Below are 26,902 nucleotides of genomic sequence, written 5' to 3' on the forward strand. Positions count from 1 at the left end.
GGACCATCTATTACACTGAATTGTAAACAACTGTCTCTTTATAGATCAACCCACCAAGCAGATGTGCAAATTGTGCCAAAATTCTCAGTCGTGAATTTCTGCTGACTTAGACGAGACGTGAGGTTAAAGTTCATTGGTAATTGCTTTTGGGTCACAAGGCTAGAAATGTTTATTGATGTCATTTTTTTCCACAAACAAAAGCAGACCTGCATCCAAAACGGCCAAACGCGAGTACTTTGACAGCAAGTGCACCAATTACAAAAATGTGACCCAGTGCTTGGGGTATGGAGCACAACATCTTGACCCTGAAGAATTGAAAAATATAACATGGTCCAATAAGTCAAATTTGCATTGTTTCTAATGCTTCTAGAGCAGGGTTTTTTAAACCTTGGGTCGCCAAAAAAGTGAGTCACAGAGAAAAATTATAAAACAAACAGAAATTAACAAAACATGAACTGAAACTTGTGTTCCCTGGGTCGCGTTTGAAGGAAGCCAAATGATGCCAACTGTTCAGTACAGCCATCTGATGAAACGCATAGTTAAATCTGCATTGTCATCTAACAATCAACAACTATGGTGCAAACAATCTTTCCTTTCATTTTTACATGATTTCACCATGAGCTACTTTGGCACACCCGGCCAAACGAATGCTGCCTCCAGGTTCAGAGAGCTGGCACGAGTAACAACTAAAAATATGGGCACATGGATCAAGAATAAAACAGAAACAACATGTAGGGTGTCAGATAAACTGAGGAAAGTGCACTAAAACATGTAGGGTGCTACTAATAACCTATTCCGAAACAGAACGGAATAATACAGTGCATGACAGTATTGCTGGCATAGTGGTGCTACGTGTAGTCCTGACACTGCTCCAAGAAAGAGCTCCGCCTCGTTACTGCCATCTTCCTCCCCACCAACACCTCCTGAAAACATGACAGCAGGTGGACTGGCTAGGGTGCATTTCTGTCGAGCACCCGGTGTTCCTATTAGGACGTGGTGAGCGGGAAAATACGTTGGATTGAGATCTACTGACATCTAGTGGTAGAAGTGAGAACTGCGACATGCATCTAAATAACGAACCGTAAAATTTTTTTTATTTATTTTATTGAATGCAAATTTTAGAAGAACATCCCAAGCTAGGTATGTGTTTAGCATTTTATATAATACATCCACATTTTCATGCTCTGAATGATGATTTTGGAACTTATCCTCAAGGCACAAGCAATTCTATCATTAATAAAGTTCTGTTTGTAATCTCATGAATGTGCATTCAGAGTCTCGTGAATTGCATGAAAGATTTAATCACAAAAAACTAAAAAGAAGCAGAAATATTGCAATTAAAGCATTAAACACAGTGGTTATTGTAAGGAATATATTTTGCAAATAGAAAACACAAGAATATTTGGGAACAAGTCTTATTAGTACAACAGAAAAAATAACATTTGAGTTGTGTACGGCCAGATTCAACCAGAGTATCTGTATGATCAACAGCATTTTTAAGGTCAGACACATGTTAAATGAGAAGACCTGGCTTGCCGTTGACGTTCCGATTCATCCCAAATGTGTTCAATGGTGTTGAGCTCAGGGCTGTGTGCAGGCCACTGGAGTTCATCTAAACCAAACTCACTTTGTTCAAACTGTTACTACAAGATTAGAATTTAAACACTGTTTAGCAATAGGTGTGACCAAAACCCATGAATTTAATAATTACAAGGAGCGTCCGTATACATACAGAACGTCATTAATGCACTAGTGTTCATATGTGAGTGTTCCTGATGTAATGTGTCACACAGTATCTCAATCTGCTCCTGTGAATAATCCTGTTTACATGACAAAAATCCTCACATCATTTTTCTGGGTCTTTGTTTAATGACAAGGTCACACGGCAAAGAGGAACAAATATTCCACTATTATTATTTTTGTTTTTAATTCACTGTTTGTGCCCATGAACTTCATCTGCCTAATTTTATTGCGCAATGAGTAGCAATCATGATAAAAGTCAAGGAGCCACACCAAACAGCAAACACATTATACTTTAAATACTTTGCCGTCTAACTGATTTAGTATGTGCGAAGCTCAAGGAACCACAATTTGTCCCCAGACAGGATTGTAAGCCACCCAGAATTTCTCAAAATGCTCTTAGACTAATAATAAAAAATATGAAGCCAGCAATTAATTAAAATAGGTTGCAGGATGACCTGAAAGGAGCAGGAACAACAGTCAGCAACAACAATCAAACCATATGGCAAAAGAATATCAGATCATTATGGTTGGAGATCACTATGGTTGAAGGAAAGGAAGAAGTTCAGATTCTTAAGATGAAGTTTCAAGTTTATAGTAAAGTATGGTGGTGGAAGCATCATGATATAGGGCAGCTTCTTGGCAGATAGTACTGAGGAATAACACACCATGAAAATAAAAACATGAATGAAGAGACGTACCTGGACATTGCTAATTTGAAATCTAGGCAAGTTATCGTTTTAACAAAGCAAACACCAGGAACATGACTCTCAAAATGACTTCTTTTGAGTACACAAAAAGTGGTTTAAGACTAGCTCTCCTCTCATTGTACATAGGATCTGTGTGCAAATGTATTACAGGTATAATATTATTGCTATTACACGATTATTTATGCCTATGATTTATCTACACACCCACACATTTACTTCCATCTCTCCTACAAACCCATGTGCTACAAAAGGCGACATGCACTGACTCTTCTGAGTCAAAGTTCAGCCTTGGAACTTGCCCCGAAGGAGCAGGTGACTCCCGTTCCCTTCAGTCCGCAGTAACCATCAGGGACCTTGTGCAGGTACTGCTGGTGGTAATCCTCTGCGTAGTAGAAGACCGGGTTCTCTCTGATTTCGGTGGTGATCGCACCCCGGCCTTTCTCCCTCAAAGCCTGTGTGATATCAGGAGACAGAAAAAAACAAAGTAAAACAAAGCATGAGAGAAAAAAGTGATTTATGTTTCATTTTTGGATTCTATATGGACCAAAAATTTTAAGTGGTTGTAGGAATTTGTGCCCATTTAAAAAAAAGACAAAGCAATTTACGTTCCCATTTATCCCAGAGAAACAAAATCAAGAGAAAAGAAAAGAAATCACTTGCCATGATGAATTATAACATTAAAACCACCTCCTTGTTTCTACACTCACTGTCCATTTTATCAGCTCCACTTACCATAAAGAAGCACTTTGTAGTTCTACAATTACTGACTGTAGTCCATCTGTTTCTCTGCATGCTTTGTTAGCCCCTTTTCATGCTGTTCTTCAATGGTCAGGACCCCCACAGGACCACCACAGAGCAGTTATTATTTAGGTGATGGATCATTCTCAGCACTGCAGTGACACTGACATGGTGGTGGTGTGTTAGTGTGTGTTGTGCTGGTATGATGTGGATCAGACACAGCAGCGCTGCTGGAGTTTTTAAATACCGTATCCACTCACTGTCCACTCTATTAGACACTCCTACCTAGTTGGTCCACCTTGTAGATGTAAAGTCAGAGACGATCGCTCATCTATTGCTGCTGTTTGAGTCGGTCATCTTCTAAACCTTCATCAGTGATCACAGGACGCTGCCCATGGGGCGCTGTTGGCTGTATATTTTTGGTTGGTGGACTATTCTCAGTCCAGCAGTGACAGTGAGGTGTTTAAAAACTCCAGCAGTGCTGCTGTGTTTTATCCACATCATACCAGCACAACACACACTAACACACCACCACCATGTCAGTGTCACTGCAGTGCTGAGAATGATCCACCACCTAAATAATACCTGCTCTGTGGTGGTCCTGTGGGGGTCCTGACCATTGAAGAACAGTATGAAAGGGGGCTAACAAAGCATGCAGAGAAACAGATGGACTGCAGTCAGTAATTGTAGAACTACAAAGTGCTTCTATATGGTAAGTGGAGCTGATAAAATGGACAGTGAGTGTAGAAACAAGGAGGTGGTTTTAATGTTATGGCTGATGGGTGTATTTAAACAACTCACTTTTAGCCCGGAGTGTAATTTAATAACCTGTAGTTCTAAGCCGAATCCACTAGGTGTCAGTGTTGTGTATGTAATGAAGTATGTGTTGATTTATTGTTTATTTCTACAATTAAGCTTAATAATATGGTACCTGTTCACTTTTCAAAGCTTTTTCACATTCGCGACGATTCCTGTACACTGTAAAATGTCCATTTTCTTTTGTTTTTATATATTTAAACACTTTTAGCCTGGAGTGTAAATGAATAAGCTGCAGTTCCAAACCAGATCCACTAGGTGTCAGTGTTGTGTATGTAATGAGATAAAAACTGAAAGTCCGCATTTTTTATGTGCCTGTAATATTTGACACCTGAAAGTGCATTAAAAAAATTGGGCTTTCTATTTAGACTAAAATAGACTAAAGAGATAGAAGCAGTTTTCTAATTGGCGGTTATTTGGAAAAACCACATTTAAAATGACATAATATGACAATGTTTGAGGGTGTAACAAGAAAAAAACAATGTTTGCATGATTATATATTACATATTTATTGGAAAATGTAAGTGTTAGTGAGCTGAATTACTTTATTACATCAAACACTTGTGTTACAGGGGAATCTAAGAACCTCATATTTCCTATCCTGCCCCTCCATCTTTCAAAAATGTGTAAAAAAAAAACCCATATAAATAAATAATAAAACATACAAAATGCACAGTATAATGCATTTGGAACTGCACACTAGCATTAACACCCCATGTGTATTTAACTGCTTGAGCATCTTGTTTGTTTACATTCCTCCACCCTATTTAAAGTGGATTTTTTAGATTACCGCTTTAGCGATCTGAATGGCAATACTGTTGCACTTCAAAAACACTTCAGACGTGTAGCTAGCAGCTGAAAATAAAGCAAAACTAATCCGCTGCGTTTAATTTTGCACGACCTTCGATTGACCTTGACAGGCCAGACAAAACTGCGCTGAGGATTTTTAATGGCGAGGGATAAAATATGCAAATGCGGCTGAATCTGAAAGAAACAACCAGATGTTCAGAGCAGTACGGAGACCAGAAAAAAGGTTCAAAATCATTTAACTTCAGACCCTCAATCAATTTTACTCTCAACATGTGAGAGCTTCACTGCGGAAAAACTGATCTGATGAGATCTCGCTCGTCCTTCTTCGCTCCCTCTCGCTTCTGAATAAAAAGTCTTTGATGTTCTGCTAATTTCTACATATCGGAGCATATCGCAGCACCCCCACCCTCCCTCCGACCGAAAACGTGGCTCTGAAATGAGGTCTTCTGCCGCTCTGCTCTTTTTCACTCTTTACTCTTTATTCAGCTTTTAGGGCAAAAATATATGGATATGGATGCCTGACCATGCGCTTGTTGGATATGCAATAACAAACCTTAGGCATTTATATGAAAGTGCGTTACTTTGAGGTTACTTTGTGCGTTATCGTTTGTGGGAATTTGTGCTCGTTTAGCCAAGAGTGCAATTCTCAAATCATAAAATCTGGCTTGCGAACAGTGGGTCTGTCCAAAAACCATTTAATGCTTTTAAATCATCCAACACGCCACAGAAGAAGGCTGTCCGAATTCTTAGATCCCTTAAAATGCTGCCTTCTTAGGCGCCTTAATTCTTAACAATAATCTGACTGAATGACGAGGGAGCGTCCGATGCTTCCTTAGCAATGAAGGCGATCCCAGCATTCAGTGCGGTCCAATTTTATTTGTTGTTGTTTATTTTTACATAAGCCAACAGCACTCTAGTTTCTGACCTCGGACTGATGACCAGAAATTTTTATCAGAATGTTTTGGGAAAGGATTTCACTCCACAGATACTTTAGAAGCTTGGGTCAGAGCGCAGGGTCAGCCGAGAGAGTCAAGGGTGGATGCATGGCCCAACTGTGGCTATGAGGCAGAGCCAGGATTCAAACCCACAACCTTCTAATTGGTAACCCAACACCTTTATCCACTAGGCTACCTAGACTAGCCCATATAGGTCTGGACTAGTAATCAGAAGCTGGCTTCTTCTAGCCATACTACCAGGTTACTATTGTTGGGCCCTTGAGCAAGGTCCTTAACCTAATTGCTAAGACTGTGTACTGTCACAATTGTAAGTTGCAGTTGTTTGGATAAAAGCATCTGCTAAGTGCTGCAAATGCAAATGTAAATGTGAACGTATAACTAATGGGTTTTATTGTTTTTTGTTATGGTTGTTATATTGTTATATTAAATTGAATTTAAAGATCTGACAGTTTAGTGTAATAAACATGTGACAATAAAATAAATCAGTTAAAAATAAATGTTTTTTTTGGCACTGCTTGGTTCCAATTAGCACCTTTATGTTTAAGAGTACACCCCAACAAATTATATATAATTTACGTTTTATCTCTGCGTACCCCGATCAGGCATGACATTATGACCACCTTCCTAATATTGTGTTGGTCCCCCTTTTGCTGCCAAAACAGCCCTGCAACTGTGATGCTCTGTGTATTCTGACACCTTTCAATCAGAACCAGCATTAACTTCTTCAGCTACAGCAGCTCATCTGTTGGATCGTACCACATGAGCCAGCCTTCGCTCCCCACGTGCATCAATGAGCCTTGGCTGCCCATGACCCTGTCGCCGGTTTACCACTGTTCGTTCCTTGGAGCACTTTTGATTTATACTGACCACTGCAGACCGGGAACACCCCACAAGAGCTGCAGTTTTGGAGATGCTCTGACCCAGTCGTCTAGCATCACGATTTGGGTGTGTGTGGGTCTTTTAGGGTCAGCGTGGTCGTTGATAGCGTCCCGTCACCTCTGGCTGCCTCATCTGATTGCATTTCTTAAAACACAGCTGCCCCCCTCAACCTCTGACCTTTGCTCCACCCAAGGCCAAGGGCATGAAGCAGCGTGGGCTCCGGTGTGACGACTCCCCCATCAGGCGTTCGCATCTGAGCCCAAGCGAGGGAGCAGGAGGTCGCCTCCGAAAGAAAACGAGGGGGTTTGCATACGGGTTCAAACCGACACTGGAGACGTTGGTCATGCTGATTGTGTGAAATGAGCCCGACTGCAGGGACTGCAAAATAGTCCTGAGTGTGAGCTGGACCTCAAATTCTCCGGTTTGAATCTGAGGTGTTATCGACCTGGCCGGGCATCCAAACAGGCACATTTGGCTGCACCAGAGAGAGGAATGATGACTGTTTTGTGTTTTGTAGCACCTGGATTGTAGAGTGCAAGGTTAGTCTCTCTGTACGCTATTCGGCTCTCTGTGAGATTCCACCGCTGGCAGGTGAACATGTCTCCTAGGGGGCATGTAAAACTCTCAGCTTTCCTCGGCCAGCATGGGGGTGGTGCAAGCGGCAAAATGACTGCAATAGGGAAACTGGCAGCAAAACGGGCAGCAAATGGGGAAAATTCAAGAGAACTGATGCGCATTGGTGTAAAACAAAGCTGCTTTGTTACAGTTAGTGTCCAAATCTTAAAGTCTGGAACCAAGAAGATTGTTATTTAGTGATCTGACAGAAGCTGGTACACTGGGATTGCCTTCACCGCTGAGGAAGCATCAGCCGCTGCCTTGTTACTCGGTCAGATTAGAATAAAATCGCTTAGAATTAGGGCACTTTAGGCAGCATTTAAAGGTATCTAAGAATTTGGACTGCCTTCTTCTTGGGAGCGCAGGCAGGATGATGTACAATGCGTCTATGTAGAGAGATCACTGAACCCATGGACTCCAAAAGCCCTTTGAGGGAGTCCTCTGGTATCTGGTACCTGTACATTACCTGCATATCCATCACCCTACACTTCTAAGAAATAAAGTACGGTCATCTGTCCGTGTCCTGAATGTGAGGACTGTGTGTATTTGTGTTCGTACGCGTACCTGCTGGTAGAGCTCTTTACTCTTCATGACTAGCTCCTGCTGCTCCGGACCGCACGTGTAGATAGTCGAACGGTACTGCGTCCCTTTATCGTTTCCCTGAGCCATACCTGTGAACACACACACATGTAAAATCCTCAAGTAAGCAGGACACAGTGATGTCCTTCGAACCCTCATTCATCCGTCCACGACGGAACTTCAGCCCTAAGGCTACGTTCACACTAGACGCGGTTTCAGGTGGAACAATGCTGACCAGTGTGACATTTATGCTGATACGGTGAAAAACGTCGTGCTTGTTATTCCCATTAACATCTGGTTAGCGATGCCGAGCAGTAAAACATTTCTGATCCGGCACATTGTTGCTTATCTTCACTGACATGACCGCGCTGACTGACGTCTTGAGCTGCGTCCTGGCTGGACAGGTGATACAAAAGGCACTTGAGGTCATAAGCTATTACGCAACACTGATGTCCACTAAGCATAAAATTCACCAAAGAATGTGGAGAAATTTTATGCTAAAGTGTTAAACTTTGATAAGAAAATCGTTGATCTGCGACCAGGCGAAAAACATTACACTGGACACCCCTACAAATGATAAGTTCAGGTGTTTTTTTAGCCACAACCACTACAGCAACCAGGCATAACATTATGACCTCTGAAAGGTGAAGTGAATAACACTGATTATCTCTTAATCACGGCACCTGTTCGTGGGGGGGATATATTAGGCAGCAAGTGAACATTTTATCCTCAAAGTTGATGTTAGAAGCAGAAAAAATGGGCGAGCGTGAGGATCTGAGGGCCAAATTGTGATGGCTAGACGACTGAGTCAGAGAATCTCCAAACCTACAGCTCTTGTGAGGTGTTCCCGATCTGCAGTGGTCAGTATCTATCAAAAGTGGTCCAAGGAAGAAAAAGTGGTAAACCGGCGGCAGGAGGCTCATTGATGCACGTGTGGTCCGATCCAACAGACGAGCTACTGTAGCTCAGATTGCTGAAGCAGTTGATGCTGGTTCTGATAGAAAGGTGTCAGAATACACAGAGCATCACAGTTTGTTGTGTATGGGGCAGAAAAAAGGAATTCCAACACAATATTAGGAAGGTGGTCATAATGTTATGCCTGATCGGTGTAAAACCATTTATATGCTTCCATTTTCCTGTGCCACATGTGTGTGCCCCTGTACCCAAAGCAATCCGTCCAAAAATACGGTTCCTGTGGCTTCCACAGAGTCTTGAGTTCAACCTCCCTGAACACTTTTGGATGAATTGGAACACTGACCACAGGCCAGGACTTCTAGTCCAACACCAGTACCTAAACAAAGTGGGACGATTTCCCACAGATGCACTTTAAATGCTTGTCTTGAAATGAGACGTCCATTAAGCTTAAGGCTCAGTAGGCAGCATTTTAAGGTACCTAAGAATGTAGACGTGTCTTCTTCCCGGGAGCGCAGGATGACTAGGTTTTCACACAGACCCATGTCTCCATGGACCTTGTTTAGGCCTTCCCTAAACTATAGTCACAAAGTATGTTATGTATAGATTTGATACACCTGTTAGGTGAACTTGTGCAATTAGAAGAGGTGTCCACATACTTTTGGCCGTACGTACACTGAGAAGTCGAATTTTATAGACTGACAATCGTCCTCTGTCACTACAAGCTCTGCACACTGAGTTTCTTCAACCTCCATCAAAGACGTCAGTTATTATAGATGAGAACCGGTCTGAATAATTCACACACACACACACACACACACACACAGTGGATTTGAGAGAAGGAAGGCGAGAGATGCATCCTTCAGTTCCAAGCATTTGCACACTCTAACATAGACACATACAAAAAAATACAGCCAGAAGTATGTGGACGCCCCTCCTGATTGTTAAATCCAGACGACAGACCCCACGTCTCCATGGGAACACAATCATGCTGGAACAGGCGAGGGCCTTCCCTAAACTGTTGTCACGAAGTATGTAAAGTAGGAAGCATGTGTTATTATTGATTTGAAGAAATGTGACAGAAGACGTTTTTTTTTAACCAACACTTAATCCTGGTCAGGGCCACACTGTGTCCTGTGTTGTGTATGCAGAAACGCATCCCGGACAGGATGCCCATATATGGCAAAGCGTCAGGAATCATGTCTGTATGTAGACGAGATTCGAACCCTGGGGGTTCCGGTTGTCACCTGTTTTACACTTTGTGGGAACGTTAGTCAGTCCCTGGAACGTTAATTCCCTCAAGTCAAAGAGAGTCAAGAGAGACTTTGTAAGCTCAGGCATCACAGTCAACGTTCTGATTCATCCCAGATGTTTTAAGTGGGGTTGAGGTCAGGACTCTGTGCTGTGGTGCCTTTTAGCATTTAGCAGACACCTTTATCCAGAGTGACCTACAGTACTGTGACAGTGTATTGTCTAAGCAATTGAGAGTTAAGGACCTTGGCAGTGGTGGAGTTTGAACCAGCGACCTTGTGATTACTAGTCCAATACCTTAACCACTAGGCTACATCTGCCAGTACGATGTGCTATGTGATTACGGACCGTGTGTGTGTGTGTGTGTCCTGCAGGTGCAGTGATGCAGTGTTCGTGCGAGAACATGAAGCTAAGAGGGAAGCGCTGCAGAGTGGAGGCTATTTTTATTCCTCTTGCATAACACACACACACACACACACACACACACACACACAGTGGATTCAGAAAGTATTCAGACCCTGTGACTTTTTGTGCACTTTCTGCATCGTGGATTTGACTTTAAATGGACATGATTAATGTTTTTAGAATTAGTCTAGGCTTAATCGCTGTACATTGTAGGGTCTGTTTGAAAACCTAGAAAGCTGCTAGGTTTGCCTCTTTCCTCTTTCCTATGTGGGCAGCTGCCTCAGTAGAGAGGATTCTAATAAGACTCGAATCAAACTCATAAGGCAGATTATTTAGACAGCGATTAGGCTGATTACGTCACCGCAGGTGGCTTACTTGGCCTACTAAGCTAACACAGTTAGCCTCAGGTCATTCAAACCAGCGGGCACAAGCCAGCGGCACACCCGGGTCGCTGGCATGCCAGCTAACGTCTCCCTCTGTGTACCGAAAACAGTTAAACTGTCCCCGATGAGCCCGAATTTACAAATAAATGACACTTCTATATAATTCTACCTTTATACTTATTACAAATCAATGAGAAATTATTTACATTGGAAAGAAACTCCGTTGGTTGCTCTGCATATATTGTGTAATTTTTTGTGACAAAAGGTGGGAAATGTATAAACAACTAAAATTGGGTGGGAAATGTATAAACAACTAAAATTGGGTGGGAAATGTATAAACAACTGATATTAGGTGGGAAATGTATAAACAATAAAAAAGATGGCTGTACATGAACATGACTAAATTGGAAGGAAATTAGGTGGGAAATGTACAAACAACTACAATAATATTGATTAGAATTGAGGCACCTCAGTAGGAGCATTTTAATGCACCTAAGAATTTAGACATGCCCTCTTCTCAGGAGTGCAGACACACACTGTGATAACATGTAATCCCATATGTGATACCATAATGGTGGCATATTGTTATGCATAGATAAAACCCAATTTAAAAGATGAAAAGTGGGTGCTCGGATGGCACAGGAATCTATCACACTAGCCCACCAGCGCTGAGACCTGGGTTTGGGTCTCAGTGGTGCCACTGGTCTGGTTGGGCGCTCTACAGACACAATAGGGTGTCTAAAGCGTTTGACCTCAGTAGGCAGCATTTTAATGCATCTACATGCCTTCTTCTCGGTAACGCAGGTAGGGAGATCACTAGGTTCTCAGACAGATCCATAAAGCCATGTTTTTTTTAACCGAACCCCTCGTTCGTTCCTCTTTGTCTCGCTCCTCGACTGCGTCCGTTATTTCGGCTATTTAAACACACGCTTCCTTCCAATCCAATCTCCATAAATTAGCCTGAGCTGCCGCTCCGAGCGGCCCTGATAGACAGATCTTAACGACTCCGCCTCTTCCAGCCCCCCGCAGGGGAGGGACAGAGGTCGAGGGTCACCCCTCGTGAGGCACGTGCCGGGTGCAAGCTGCACCCTGCCGAACAGGGTGGGTGGGGGTCTTACTTGGGGGTTCTTATTTTAGAAACGGGGCGTCTTTTTGCTATTGTTGTTGTTGTTATTTCCTTCGACGGGGAAGGGGGAGGGGGAGGGGGTTGTGCTAATCCATGATGCGGCGTGATTGAACTCAATAACCCGAAAACCCCGACTGGATAAAAACGGCTGAGATTTGGAGAGATTAGGAGATTTGGATTTGGAAGCTGTTCTCTAAGAATGGAGCGTCTCATCTTTCAAAAACAAACCACAACTGAGAATATAAGAGGATGAGACGATACTGGTGGATTTTAAAACTGTAAAATGTCACGTTTTACATGAAGGAAAATTCTGGTTTCTGATTGGCTGTTGATAATAAGACAGCACCAAAGTAGATTTGCCCCAAAATTGAATCATGGTTCAAAATGAATCTGAGGTAGCTGGGTCGGGTATCCAGATGTTTCCAGCAGGTCCTTCAAGTCCAGTACGGTGCATTCAATATCCATATTTATACGACACACAGTGTGATATCATGTGTACCATGTGATACCATAATGGTGGCATAACGTTACAAGTACATGTATAAAAACACTATTTAAAAGACAAAAAGTGGGTGCTTGTAATGTGCAGGAATCTATCACACAAGCCCACCAGTGCTGAGACCTGGGTTTGGGTCTCAGTGACTTCACTGGTCTGATTTGGCACTCTACAGACACAATAGGGTGTCTAAAGCAGGGACCGCTGGATGGAATATCCCCTAACAATGGCTGCAACAGTCCTGTGTTCGGCCACTGTTACACCCAATCGTGTCTGTGTTGTTGCTCGAGCTAGGGGAACTTCTGCGCTCGGAGAAGTCTGGAAGGTCCCATAGTGTGCGCCACAGTGCATGGCAGTCCTGTTTGAAAATACTGCACTGTACGAACACCTTCGCTGTGACCTCAAATGACCTCACTTTGACCAAAGACAGCTTGACAGTCTGTTTAAGGCCAACGTTATGTCATTACTAAATTGGAAGGAAATTAGGTGGGAAATGTGTAAACAACTAAAATTAGGTGGGAAATATATAAACAACTAAAATTAGGTGGGAAATGTAAAAACAACTAAAATTAGGTGGGAAATTTATAAAAATAATGAAAAAAAATGATGGCCAAACAAATGACTAAACTGGGTGGGAAATGTATAAACAGAATTTAAAGAAAGATGGGCGACCATGCAAGTGACTAAACTGGGAGGTAATTGGGTGGGAAATGTATAAACAACTAAAATTGGGTGGAAAATGTATAAACAGAATTTAAAAAGATGGCTGTACATGCACACAACTAAAATTGGGTGGGAAATGTATAAACAAAAGAAAAAAAAAAGAAACAATGGTCGTACATGTAGGAGACTAAATTGGGTGGGAAATAAATAAACAACTAAAAAAAGATGGCTGTACATGTAAGAGACTTTGTGAGGAAATTGGGTGGGAAATGTATAAACAGAATTACAACAAACTAAAGCAATCATGTGACGCTCTTCAAACACGCTCGACTTTACGGCTGACTCCAGATCAGTAGCTGTGACGCTTTTATAACACTCACAGTTTCACATTTTAAAGCAGGCTGATCTCCGGTCAGTTTGGGTGCATCACATTCATAGCTGTAGAAAACAAAGCTGATTTGAAGTCGGAACTTACGGACTATTGTTCCGGACTATCGTGGTTCTGGAGAGAGCGGGTACAAACGGGGCTGAAGATGCCACGGAGCTAATGCAGTCCCTCATATCTACAGTACATCTGACCCAGAAAAGAAGAAAAAAAGAGACAAAAAACTAGACAAAGCCGTGAAGAAGCACAGCGCTGTCTTCCTGTCTTATTCTGTCTTTTCTACAGATTTAGAAGAAGCGAGGGACTGGGGGGGCGAGGAAGGATGCTCAGAGTGACTAAGTGATAAAAGAGGAGCGCAGGGATGAGCGGCCCGCCTCGGGGATCGGACGATCCTGGAACGACAGAAGTGATGCGGCGCTGATTGGGGAGGAGCGGAGAAGAAAGCGGGATATGATGAGGAGAGGAGGCAGATAAGATGTTCTTATCTCAGTCCAAGAAAGTGCCAGACTTTTGGGGTCAGGTGGGAATAAGGTGGAGGGGCGGGGGTGTGGGGGTTCCTCTTTTAAGCTGATAAGTGAGATGAAGCTGTCGTGCCGGGTTGCGGTTCGTGTGTTTACATGCACGGTCATAATCCGGAAATCAGATCGTGGGCTGATTTCTGCAGTTGCTTGTTATTCGTTATGGTTAAAAGTATGTGGACACACAGGTGTTTCAGACAGTGGTACCTTGAAACTCAACGTCAATTGGTTCTGGGAGTGGCGTCGAGTTTTAAAGATGTTGAGTTTCAAGGTATTTTTTCCCATAAGGATGTATTGTAAAAATAGTAGTGTTCCATGTTCCTGAGGATCTGCATATATTTTAGACTAATGTAAAGTAATGAGGTTGTTTTTGACACTTATACACTAAAAATAACAAATATAATATAAAAACACTGAAATAAAAAGCTGATTCTGATTCTCACAATTTCTCAGAAGCTCGAGCTGTAACACAAGTTTAAAAGTGAAACAGGGAGGAAAGTCCAGATAAACACAGATACATGTGGAGCTGTAACACTGGATTTGATGGTTATTCCACACAAACGCAGATTCGTCTCATATTCGCTCTTTGATGACGTTTTATTGCCGAGGGTACAAATTTCTCCACAAGGGGGGTTGAGTTTCAAAGATTTTGAGTTTAGGGGATGTCAAGTTACAAGGTACCGCTGTTCTTGCATGAGTTGAAGAATTGAGGGTTCGGGCCTTGCTCAAGGGCCCAACAAAGGCACCAGAAACCCTCCAATTTGCATTACTCGTCTGGTACCTTATATATAAAATAAATGACATGTGTTTAACTATGTGGCAAGAGTTTCGGGAAGGCCATTTCCATTTCTTGCTTAATATTCCTATTGCGCTATTGACTGATGCTATTGTTTATAATTACGGTTGCGGATTAGCGTTTAGGTTCTCGTGGAAAATGCGCCCATGTTTAGCAAACCCTACTTTCCTAGTACTCTTGATCAATTGGAAAGTATGGTACAGATAGCCCTAAATTAGGACTTGTAACCGTTTACAGGTTATTTCACTCTATGTCTCAGCAATCCTATGGCAATTCAGTTAGTAATAACTTCAAAAAGTCGAAAGCAGCTAAAAGCATGACTCGGGTAACTGAGTTTGGAACACTCCCAACCAATTCTGCAATTGTCGATGCTCCAAATCCTGTTAGCAGCAAGTTCGGGTTGCCGGGTACCCTTGATCAATCGGAAACAGAAACAGAACACTAAGTACGGTACAGATTGCTATAAATTAGGACTCACTCATTTAATGGTTATTTTGCACTATGAGGCGGTCCTAGCAATCCTACGGCAATTCAGTTAGCAATCGCTTAGTCAAAAAGTCTAAAGCAGCTAAAAAAACGTTTGGAAAACTCCCAACCCATTCTGTGGACGCAGGAAAGGGGGGCGATTGTCGATGCTCTAAATGCCGTTAGAACCAAGTTCGGGATTCTGGTACCACTTTCGTGGACAGGTTTCACCCGTGACCTGACTGTCCGAGCCAGGCGTCGACATACGGGCGCGCCGTGTACACACCGGCATACGTGAAATTTGCTCTGCGTGCCATGCCACGGCCTAGACACAGTGCCAGAGCAAGTGTTGCTGGGTATAAGATCCTGGGTGCGACGCGGGGGGTGCTGAAGAGCGTCCGATTGGCTGGGAATGTTGCTATCCGAGCCGCGATTGGTGGCCTCGCGAGTCACGCCGCTGAGAGCAAAACCCTTTGAACTAGGAGACGACGGCTGAATGCTCAGGTCTCTGAACGTGCCGCGAAGACGCGTGCACACACACACACACACATACGCACACATATACAAAATGCAATGCAGTGACTAATGCATCACATGAACACACACCGTAGTGAGACGACATGAGTGTCTGTGTGTGTGTGTGTGTGGAGAGAGCCGAGTTATGCATGCATGGGAAAACAGCCTACAGAGACCCTTCCACATCCCTGCACTCAAATGGACCAATCAGAGAGCAGCAGTGCCTACACCTGACAGGCTGGATTATTTTGCGGAATTGACGAAGGCCCTCGTGAGCGCCGTTTCACTTAATACTGCCAGAGATTCGACGACCTGGGCGACCTGGTGTGAATAAGTAAATGCCCCCTTTGCTGATCGCTTTATTTTTTGGTTTGTGTTAGGTAGAATATCAAGGTGTCCAAACTTTTGATGACTTGCCCTTTTCCTTTGGCCTTTGTGTTGCAACAGAGGTGCTCATTTCAGTAATAGGTTTCGACAGGTTTTATTCCCCCTCCAAATGTTAACAACCCCAACACCCCTAACCCTTACCTTGGGTCTGGGCTATGCTCGTAAATCGACTCGTAAATCAACCATCCGAACCAGTTTCATTTCAGCATAAGGGGAAAGTTGGGGATTTCTTCCCACCCTTGGCTTGAGCCGACTGTTCCATGTATGTTTTAATGGGTGCAATCAAACTAGCCCTATTTATATGGACACACCAGTCAACAGCTATTAATGAGCCGTTCCAAGACAAGGAATTAGCGCCTGTATGTATACTTTTGACTCGGACACAGCAAGAAGGTCCTGTGTTCGATTCCCGGGTGGAGTGGTCTGGAACCTTTCTGTGTGGAGTTTGCAGGTTTGCATGTTCTCCCTGGGTCTGTGTGGGTTTCCTCCGGGTGCTCCGGTTTCCTCCCACAGTCCAAATACATACAGCCAGGTTAACTGTAGCTACTTAAATTGCCCTATGTGCGGTCGTGAATTACCTTAAAATCCTAATAAATGCCCCCAGGTGGCGCAGCAGGATATTTTGCTATCACACCAGCGCAGAGATTCTGAACTCCTCGGCTTGAAACTCGGCGTTGCCACCAGTCTGGCATAATTGGCAGTGCCTGCAGGGAGGGATGACCGGAATATGTGGACGGGGTCTTCAAATGCTGTGTAAGGACCATGACTGGCGGATAGAGGCGCCTGTGCAGAGTGCATGGGTGGAAAAGGGTCGAGTTAAGGGCTGCACGCGGGTCGTCGGAGGCGTGAGCAGCAATATACCCAAAAATGCAGCGGAAGACAAATTGACTACGCTAAATTGAAAGAAAATGGCAGAAAAACGCATAAAATATAATAATAATTTTTTTAAATCCTAATAAATTAAATACATTTCGTGGCGCGGCAGATTCTAGGGCTGCTTTGCTTATTGTTCCATTATCGAGCCACATCTGGAAAAATCGCCTCCCACACACACTCTTATCCGTTTGACTTGCTTCGTCTCAGATGGGAGAAACTGGGTTAAATGCCCCCGGTGGGCACGCGCACCCACGATGACAAATCCCCACGCCGTATTTTGCATTTCTCATCTTTCCACATGACCGCGGTCTGTACCGTTCTGACCCTCGAGACTTCCCGAGTGGCGCTCGTCTCTCTCTCTCGACCTTTTCCTTCTGCGCCGGTTCGCTTTCGGTACACGTGTGTGAGATGTGCGTTTACCTTGAGTGGGGTCGTGGCTCTCCCAAAACACCTTCAGGAGTTTGTCTAGGCTTAGATCTTTAGGAACGTAGACCACTCGTACCACCTCTGTGTGGCCTGTCAGACCTGCAGAGGAAGCGTTAATGAACGTTAGGAAGCGTTCACATCAGTCTGAAAGCTCCACGTGTATCTGTGTTTATCTGGATTTTCCTCCTGTTTCACTTTTAAACTTGTGTTACAGCTCAAGCTTCTGAGAAATTGTGCGAAACAGAATCAGCTTTTCAGAGTCTAAAATGCTTATCATTAAAAAAAAGCGTGGTTTAATGTATTAAAAGAACGACTCAGGAACACTAAACTTCTCTTCATTATTACTGCTTGTAAGTTCTCTCCACTAATGAAATTCCTTACTTGCTGTTTACATTTACATTTTCCGCATTTAGCAGACGATTTTATCCAAAGCGACTTACAATTATGACTGAACACAATTTTGAGCAATTGAGAGTTAAGGGCCTTGCTCAGGGGCCCAACAGTGCCAACTTGGCGTTGGTGGGGCTTGAAACGGCAACCTTCTGATTACTAGTCCAGTACCTTAACCACTAAGCTATCACTGCCCTTTTTGTTGTTCACGTTAAGCTTTGTTCATACGGTCCAAGTCACTTTTACCGACTCATATCAAACAGTTTGTCTCTCTGGAGGCGCTTTGAAAAGGTCAGCGGCAAACAAACTGGGTCAGTTTGTTCAATCAGGTGACAGCGTTGGCATGACGGGTTTATGTGTGAATGGTCGTGTTGTTTCTTATCCATAAGCTATTTTTTCTCCCTTTTTCTCCTGTTTTTTAGCACGTCTAATTTTTACCCAATTGCGTTATGCATCTGTGTGGGAACCCAACACTGGCAGGTGACAAGAAGTGGCCTCGTTTTTTCTTTATTTTACTTTAAATTGATAACCTTTTTTTTACGAATTTCTTTCCACAGATGCCAATGATTGTATATTATATTGTAATTACATGTTATTATTACCATACAATGCTCAATAATATCAAATGATAAATTTTTTTGTGCATCAAATACGTTCACAATAGAACTGCGATAAAACAGGAGCCTCTTCTTTCCTAAACACACCGTGTGCCTGCCTACAACTAGGTCATGGGATGGAGGAGGGGGAGCAGTGCACTGCAGAGGGCTGCTGGGATGTCACGGAGGACCGACGGATGCGGACGACTGAATCGGTACGAATGAATGACAGAAATGGGAAAAGCAAATGATGAGAATCTTACCTGAACACACCTCCTGGTAGGTAGGGTTGGGGGTGAATCCACCCGCGTAGCCGACCTGTGTTGAGAAAACTCCAGGAAGAGTCCAGAAGCGCCTCTCTGCACCCCAGAAACAGCCCATACCTGCACACACACACTGGGTTTTTAGGGAATGAAAGGAGGAGGGACATGCTATGCTTTCTTTTTTTTCTCCACCAGACACTCAGGGTCTGTCTAAAATCTAGTGATCTCTGTACATAGACAAATTTATGTCATCCTACACTCCTGAGAAGAGGGCATGTCTCAATTCTTATACCTCTATACCTTAAAATGCTGCCTACTGAGGTGCCTTAATTCTTAGTGATCTTATTCTAATCTGACTAAATACTAAGGGAGCGTCTGATGCTTCCTCAGCGGTGAAGGCAATCCCAGCATTCAGTGAGGCACAACTTTTCTCACAAAAAATGACAAATATGGCGGATGGATTATTCGACAATTTAACTGTGTTCGGCACACGGAGGGAGACGTTAGCGTTAGCTGGCATGCTAGCAGCCCGTGTTGTGCCGCCTCGGCCCATTGGTTTAAATAGCCTGAGGCTTACTGTGTTAGCTTAGTGAACACAAACTGTAGTGACGTAACTGCCGTCTGTTCGATATCTTGTTAGAATCCTCTCCACTTAGGCAGCTGGTCAGGTAGGCAGTAGGCAGCAAGGCAGCTCACTAGGTTTAGGGGGATTACTACAGATTTACAGCCTGGTTTGCTCAGGCAAAGAAGATTAACTCTGAAATAAGATGGCTATGGCTAAAGCTTGACTGTGTTCTTATCATTTTGGACCTATAGCTTGTAGGTGGCAGCAGCAGATTTTCTCCAGGTGCTTTATGGAGTCCTAACAAAGTTTATAGAATGTTATGGAATGGAGGACAACTCCATAAATGAAATTAGTGGTATTTTCTTCTAATATTCAGTTTGTAAAGTCTCCTTGGGTATGTAAAAGGCTCTATATAAATTAAACTTATTATCATTATTATTATTACAAAAGCCTTTTGTGTTACAGATTGTGCATTGAGATGCAGAAACTCACCAAACATGATCATCTGTGTTAGTTCAGGAAAAGGCTCCACTGTGGGCCTCCCTGTGGCTGCATGCTTAGCTAAAACAAAGAGAAAGAAAAAAAATACACAATTATCGGTTCAATCGTCCACAAGTGGAAAGTTCACTGAGACAAATGGTAAGGACATTCGCACGAGTCACACAAGACCATAAAACAAAGCTAGGAAAGAAAGTCATAAGTATCTGAAAAGTCTCTTAAGGGTTGCAGGATGTCCAGAAAACAGCAGAAACAACAGTTACACACTAAACAACAAGCAATAAACAAGCAATAAACTGTGCCATAATGATCTCAGCTAAAAGCTGACAAAATGTATCATTTGAATGCCCAATTTCTACAACGTTATAAACAAATAAACCCAAATTCAACATAAATAAGCAAATACTGTGCGGTAGGATGAATATAGGTATATGTATATGTATATAGGTTAGCGGTGGGGGATTACTATAGATTTGCCTGGTCTTCCCGAGATAAGCGGGATTAACGCTGGAGACTCCACACTTAACAGATTACACACACACACACAATACCTACATAGGTATATTATCATTTCATCAGACCAGTTTCCAGCCTCCTGTAGATGCCGTTTCGCAAAGTCAAGCAGGTTGTTTTGCCCTATGTCCAGAAAGGACTGATTTTATGATTTATTGAGTACTGCAGATGGTCTATCAAAGAGATTGTACCTTCCCTGCAAAGAAGCCCATAGAGTGACTGTTGAGCTCTTTATTCTCTCAGATACCAAGGTCCTTCTTATCCAGAGGGCCAACTCTAGAAAGGTTCAAGGCCAGGCCAAGCTTCTTCCACTTAAAAAATGAGGTCCCCGTGGTCCATGGAATACTCAAAGCCTTCTTGCTCTGATCGCTGCTTTGCCAAGATTTGATTGCAGAGATCGAAAGACGTCTTGGTTGCTTGGGCGGCATGGTTTGTGTTGAGTCAAATGGACTGGAGTCGAGTTCTGAGTTCAAGGGTCTGAAATCCGAGGGCGCAAAAAGTGAGGGGGTCTGAATACTTTCTGAATCCAGTGTATATTTCAACCTGGATAAAGTGTTTTAATAATGTAGACAAAGAAACTTCCAACTTCAGCTGCGAGTGCGCTCTCTCACGCCCTCTCTTCCCATAATGCCTTTCTCTGGCGCACTCTCTCTCCGCACACGCCCCCGTAGGCACACATGTTGTCTTCCACAGTGGTTTCCTTTCCTCCTATGGAGTTCTGGCCGTAGTCCAGGCAATGCCAGTCGGTCTTCTTTCACCATGAGCTCGGAGCGGGTGCCAACGGCTTCACCCACACCTCAGCGGCTCACCGCCAAAGCCGGCCATTGGCCAAAGACAAAGAGGGAAGAAAAAAAACAGAACCAGGGTGGGCGAGGCTGACAAAAGAATAAGCAGGAGGGGACGGGACTGTTTGAAACAAAAGAGTTTTCTTTTTTCGGGGAAACTTTACAGAACCGCAGGCGAAATCTACCACGCTGGACGAAACGAACCGATCGGAATCGAACAATGCGAATAAATCCAATGGAATTAATCTACTGGGCTCCAGCAAGGACGAAATGACAGGGATCCATCACAAGAACAAACCCGTTGAGGAATACGGACGAGATGACGTTTGCCATCTTTCCGTCAGGTGCCTGCCATCTTGCCACATTGTCGGAGTCGAATCTGGGAAAACGGCCAACGCACCGCAGACCACGAGAGCTGTACGGCGGGCATATGGTCGGGTTCCGATTGGCTGGATCACTATCGCAGGTGGACCGTTTGGCTACGTTCACGTTGTCCTGATCCTACACAGCGTTGGTGCATGTTGGAATCTTCCGGAACATTCTGGCACTGCTGGGTTTGGCCATCGGTGGAGTAAAATAGCCGAGAACGGCGAAACTGCTCAGGAATTTTTACATTTTGAAAATGCTATTTCACAATTAAAAAATGGATAAACCAGGGGCGTTTGGAGTGCTGTCTTTTTATTGTACGTGGAACAGTGGTTGCCAGGGCCGAGGGGCGGAAAGAATTCCAAACTGCCACCTTATGTTGACATTTCTGTGTCTGGATGGTTAAAGACTCACATATATGGCGGTATGCCATGAATTAGCAGCTACTGGAATGCCGGGGTCAGTGTCCACAGTTGAGCAAGCTTTACTTGTCACCTTTACAGAGTCACCTATGTGTAAGCAAGTTCTACAGCAATTTTCCTTCAGCATTTCACAAGTTTGGTTCTACCTCCTGACCATAGCATTACAGAACTGTTTCAAAATGCTAAAAAGTCATAAATTCAGCTTAGAGGTGTAGATTATATGGTCAAAAGTATGTGGACAGCCATCCTACCTCATGAATTCTGGTGTTTCAGTCACATTCTTACAGTTCTTACAGCAACAGAACTGTGGGCCTATTTTTATACCACTCTAGTCACATTACGATTTTAACACTTGGGTGTTGGACTTTGGAGCCTCCATTCTGTGCTAACTGTTGTTTCGTATATGCTAACGACATTCTACAACAGCTTAACGACAGAGAAGTTGCTTATTTTTGTGCATTCGACTCCCATGTCTTTGGAATGCGGGGGGAAACCGGAGCTCCCGGAGGAAACCCACACAGACAAGGGGAGAAATGCAAACTCCACACAAAAAGGACCCGGACCTCTCTATCTGGGGATCAAACCCAGGACCTTCTTGCTGTGAGGCGACAGTGCTACCCACTTAGCCACCGTGCCACCCGGCTTGTACTTAGCCCTGACCTCAAGACTCAATACGTGTATTGGAATGTTAATTCTGATTTTGAAGAACTAAGAGCAAAGGCCACTCTACGTTTCAGTGACTGTACCCTGCTTTTCTGTTACCCACAAACCTCGGTACCCTGGAAGAGAAACAACTGATCAAGGAGCATCCGAGACCGCTCCGTACCATACACCTCGTATTCCGTTCACGCCGGTCTCCAGGCAACCGTTCCCGGTTGCTATGGAGAGGAGGTCTCCCTTCCCTCCCCTCACACGGGCACCGTCAGCTACTGCTGGCAAGATGGAGGCATGCGGGTCTGAAGGACCAGCATCAGAATTCTGATGAGGTTCAGGCTGCTGGTTGATCACACAATCTGACGTACAGTGGGAGAGGGGGGGGAGGCGACTATTTCAACATTTTCATACTCACACCGTGTCATTTAGGCTCGTATTTATAAATAAAAGCAACAAATCAATACATTTAAGAGCGTATTAGATATTTAAAAAATACCTGGAGTGATTTTATGACTTTCTATGGAATAACAAGCTTTGTGCAGCACTTTGGTTCAATTTTGGCTCATTCTTCTAGTTTTTATTTCCATAGGTTACAAGGATCCTATAGTAATGAATGCACAATTTCAAAATCCTCCCCTCTATTTTTAATGGGACTCTAGTCAGGCTGGGCCATGCATGTACCTCCACCTTTCAGTTTTTATGGGGAGAAATAAAAAACAATCAAGACGTTTAGGCCACATGTTGGTGCGGGGTTTGCTGTCTTGTTGATGCAGCAACTCTCTCACTCACTCACTTTCTTAACCGCTTATCCAATCAGGGTCGCGGGGGGGTGCTGGAGCCTATCCCAGCTTTTCAACGGGCGCAAGGCACACGGTAACACCCTGGACGGGGCGGCAGTCCATCGCAGGGCAGACACACATACACACACACCCATTCACCTATAGGTCAATTCAGTGTCTCCAATTAACCTGACTGCATGTTTTTGGACTGTGGGAGGAAACCCACGCAGACACGGGGAGAACATGCAAACTCCACACAGAAAGGACCCGGACCGCCCTGCCTGGGGATCGAACCCAGGACCTTCTTGCTGTGAGGCGACAGTGCTACCCACCGAGCCACCGTTATTATTATTATTATGCTTTTGCATTCTCAATTGGGAATCATATTCAATCCTGACTGTAACTGCTCTGCTGCTTGCACCACCCCCCTTCTCTGAAAAGTGTACATTCAGTGTTTGTTTCACGATGCCCTTCCATAACTTCTCCACCACCAGGAATGAGGATCTCAGATCGACCTTCCTTGCGCCTGTTGGACGCCCACCAGATCGGTAGCACAGCTAATCTCAGCATTAGACTGCACCTCAACCTGACTATCTAATTCATGTAAAGTTCAGTTTTATAAAGAAGAAGCTGATGCTCCCACCACCATACTTCACTTTTAATTTGAAGATCATTCGCCCAATGTTTTTTCCTCCAAAAATGAGAGGTTTTTTTGTGATCTAAGCCGATTGGGCAAGCTGTTAGCCTAGTGGTTAAGGTACTGGACTAGTAATCAGAAGGTTGCTGGTTCAAGCCCCACCACTGCCAGGTTGCTGCTGTTGGGCCCTTGAGCCCTTGCTCTCAACCCTCAATTGCTCAGACTGTATACTGTAACTGTAATGTAAGTCTCTTTGGATAAAGGTGTCTGCTAAATGTTGAAAATGTAAATGGTTTTAAAGCATGGTGGTACGTTTTATTTGCAAATCTTTAGGCTATTTTTTAATGATCAGAGGTTTGGGTGGGAGGTGGTAACAGAGATATTTGCGGTGCTTGTTGCTGCTCTGTGTACTTGTCGTTCCCGCTGCTTTCAGGTCATCCTGAAACTTCTGGAGTGACTACCGGACTCTCTCTTCGTTTATTATCATTAGTGTGTGAGGCGTACTGAAGACTGGTACATAAATGAGGTCATTCTTCCTCATTGAGTTCCTACTTCACAGTATCTTGGTAAATCAAAACAAAATTACAACTGCCAAGGAAGCAGTGATGTCTCGAGCCATTCTGAGCTTTACTGTATACAGAAATTTCTTCTTGCACCCATTTACATCCAGTAGAAGTGTTTTGTGTGCCAATTAACGACCGTCCATAATGTTGGCTCCCAAAACAGGTACAGTAAACTGATCTGCAGTAAGCTGGTATTTTAACCAACCACAGAACTCAAGCAGGATCTCAATCTTTACAGGCTGAAGAACAGCAGGTACTGCCTCCATCAGACACTAAAGCTCCTGCTACAACCCCACGGGAAGTGAAGGCCCAGAAACTACCGGCCTGCTGTGACGATGAGCTGCTCCGACAGACGGATCAGGAATTTACGACGTGGGTGGAGCTTTCAAGCGCAAAATTCACAGATGGTCTCATGCTAGTGCCATAGTCCTAAATCTCCCACAATGCATCATTTTGCTCTCAGGCACGGGAGGTGTGCAGAACGTGTAGTGAGCTGGTAGCAAGGGCAAAAGTGTTGCATAACACACCTTTCAGCCATAACAGTAAAACCACCTCCTTGTTTCTACACTCACTGTCCATTTTATCAGCTCTACTTACCATATAGAAGCACTTTGTAGTTCTACAATTACTGACTGTAGTCCATCTGTTTCTCTGCATGCTTTGTTAGCCCCCTTTAATGCTGTTCTTCAATGGTCAGGACTCTCCTAGGACCACTACAGAGCAGGTATTATTTGGGTGGTGGGTCATTCTCAGCACTGCAGTGACACTGACATGGTGGTGGTGTGTTAGTGTGTGTTGTGCTGGTATGAGTGGATCAGACACAGTTTCCTGTGACCACTGATGAAGGTCTAGAAGATGACCGACTCAAACAGCAGCAATAGATGACCGATCGTCTCTGACTTTACATCTACAAGGTGGACCAACTAGGTAGGCGTGTCTAATAGAGTGGACAGTGAGTGGACACGGTATTTAAAAACTCCAGCAGCGCTGCTGTGTCTGATCCACTCATACCAGCACAACACACACTAACACACCACCACCATGTCAGTGTCACTGCAGTGCTTAGAATGATCCACCACCTAAATAATACCTGCTCTGTGGTGGTCCTGGGAGAGTCCTGACCATTGAAGAACAGCATGAAAGGGGGCTAACAAAGCATGCAGAGAAACAGATGGACTACAGTCAGTAAAAGAACTACAAACTACAAACTGTAATATAATAGTAATAATAATAAAGTCGTGATGAAGTCTTTTCAGTTGAGGGGTTCCAAAAATAGCATAAAGGGGTCCTTGGCTGCCAAATAATTTAGAACCCCTGTTTAAATTATTTAAACTGCATAAAGTCCTGTATAAAAGTTAAATCATTGTTTCTTTTCGAACTTTCAAAGTGTTTATTGGTTTTGAGACCAAATCATTTGCTACTAGTATTCAAAAGAGTCATTTGCTGCAAAACGAATCATCGCTTTTCAGCTGATTCAGCATTGCATAACATTTGTGTCAAAGTTGCATAACATGGCATCATTTCATAACAACATATTGGTGCTTAGATTAATAAATTAGCTCGAAAGTGACAGAAAAAGCTAAAGATAAAAGAGGCACAATTCAGTATATAGTCTAATAGGCAAAATGAATCATATTCTGCACAGTTTACAGATGATTCTGTATCTATGATTCACTGATCCATGGTTCAATTCTACCACAGTGTTTTACGACAGTGGCACAGGAGTTCCAGCACGGACAAATTTACCTGCCACGGTCATTTTCTCCTCCCTGCCCTTGAGAGCTTGCTCTTTGCTGGGTAACACCGAGCTGCCTCCCATGTTTAAGTTCGCCAAAGATATCCTCAGAAACAGAAGAGCAGAAAGTGGCTTATGAGCTCTTCTACGGAAACAAAACAACATGGCTTCCTGACAGCGAACACGTCCCAAATTACTATTCACTCCCTGCGCAAGTGCACTACTTTTTGTGTGAAGTTACCGCAATACGCAATTTATCTAGTGTACTTTGCTTCTAGATGGTAGCTGTTTGAGATACAGCTGCTACTTACCTAGCATTACAGGAGGAGTAGCTTATAAATATGGATGAATGAATAAATGTTCCTGAAGCAAATTCATTCGTTCAGAGAAACTCAGTGACTGGAATATTAAGCAGGCGATGTTTATTTATGCGACTTCGCACCTTCCGTGCAGTATGAGCTGCAATTAAATTATATTAAAACTAACAGACACGTTTAAAATACCATTCATGCTCTGCATGCAGCCCCCATTCCTAATAATCCATAGTTCAATACTGAAGCACAAACAAAACCAAGCACAATTACGTGGTTACGACCTTGTTACGACCACATTTGACATTTCTAATGTTGTAATAATATCTATAATATATAAAACATTATCGGAATTAAACATTTTAGGGTTTGTAACA

At 43.5% G+C, this 26,902-nt stretch overlaps 1 protein-coding gene across 1 annotated transcript; it reads right to left on the reverse strand.

Annotated features, from left to right (window-relative positions):
- Positions 1-1,087: 1,087 nt before the first annotated feature.
- msrab (methionine sulfoxide reductase Ab) lies at positions 1,088-26,429 on the reverse strand. The gene is made up of 6 exons (XM_063007689.1): positions 26,226-26,429; positions 19,755-19,823; positions 18,698-18,817; positions 17,443-17,547; positions 7,829-7,935; positions 1,088-2,902 (listed from the first exon to the last, which is right to left on the reverse strand). Exons 1-6 carry the CDS (start codon positions 26,377-26,379, stop codon positions 2,726-2,728), a joined length of 732 nt encoding a protein of 243 aa, XP_062863759.1. The 5' UTR covers positions 26,380-26,429; the 3' UTR covers positions 1,088-2,725.
- Between the last annotated feature and the right edge of the window lie 473 nt (positions 26,430-26,902).

Source organism: Trichomycterus rosablanca, chromosome 13 (assembly GCF_030014385.1).
Source record: "Trichomycterus rosablanca isolate fTriRos1 chromosome 13, fTriRos1.hap1, whole genome shotgun sequence".
NCBI lineage: Eukaryota > Metazoa > Chordata > Actinopteri > Siluriformes > Trichomycteridae > Trichomycterus > Trichomycterus rosablanca.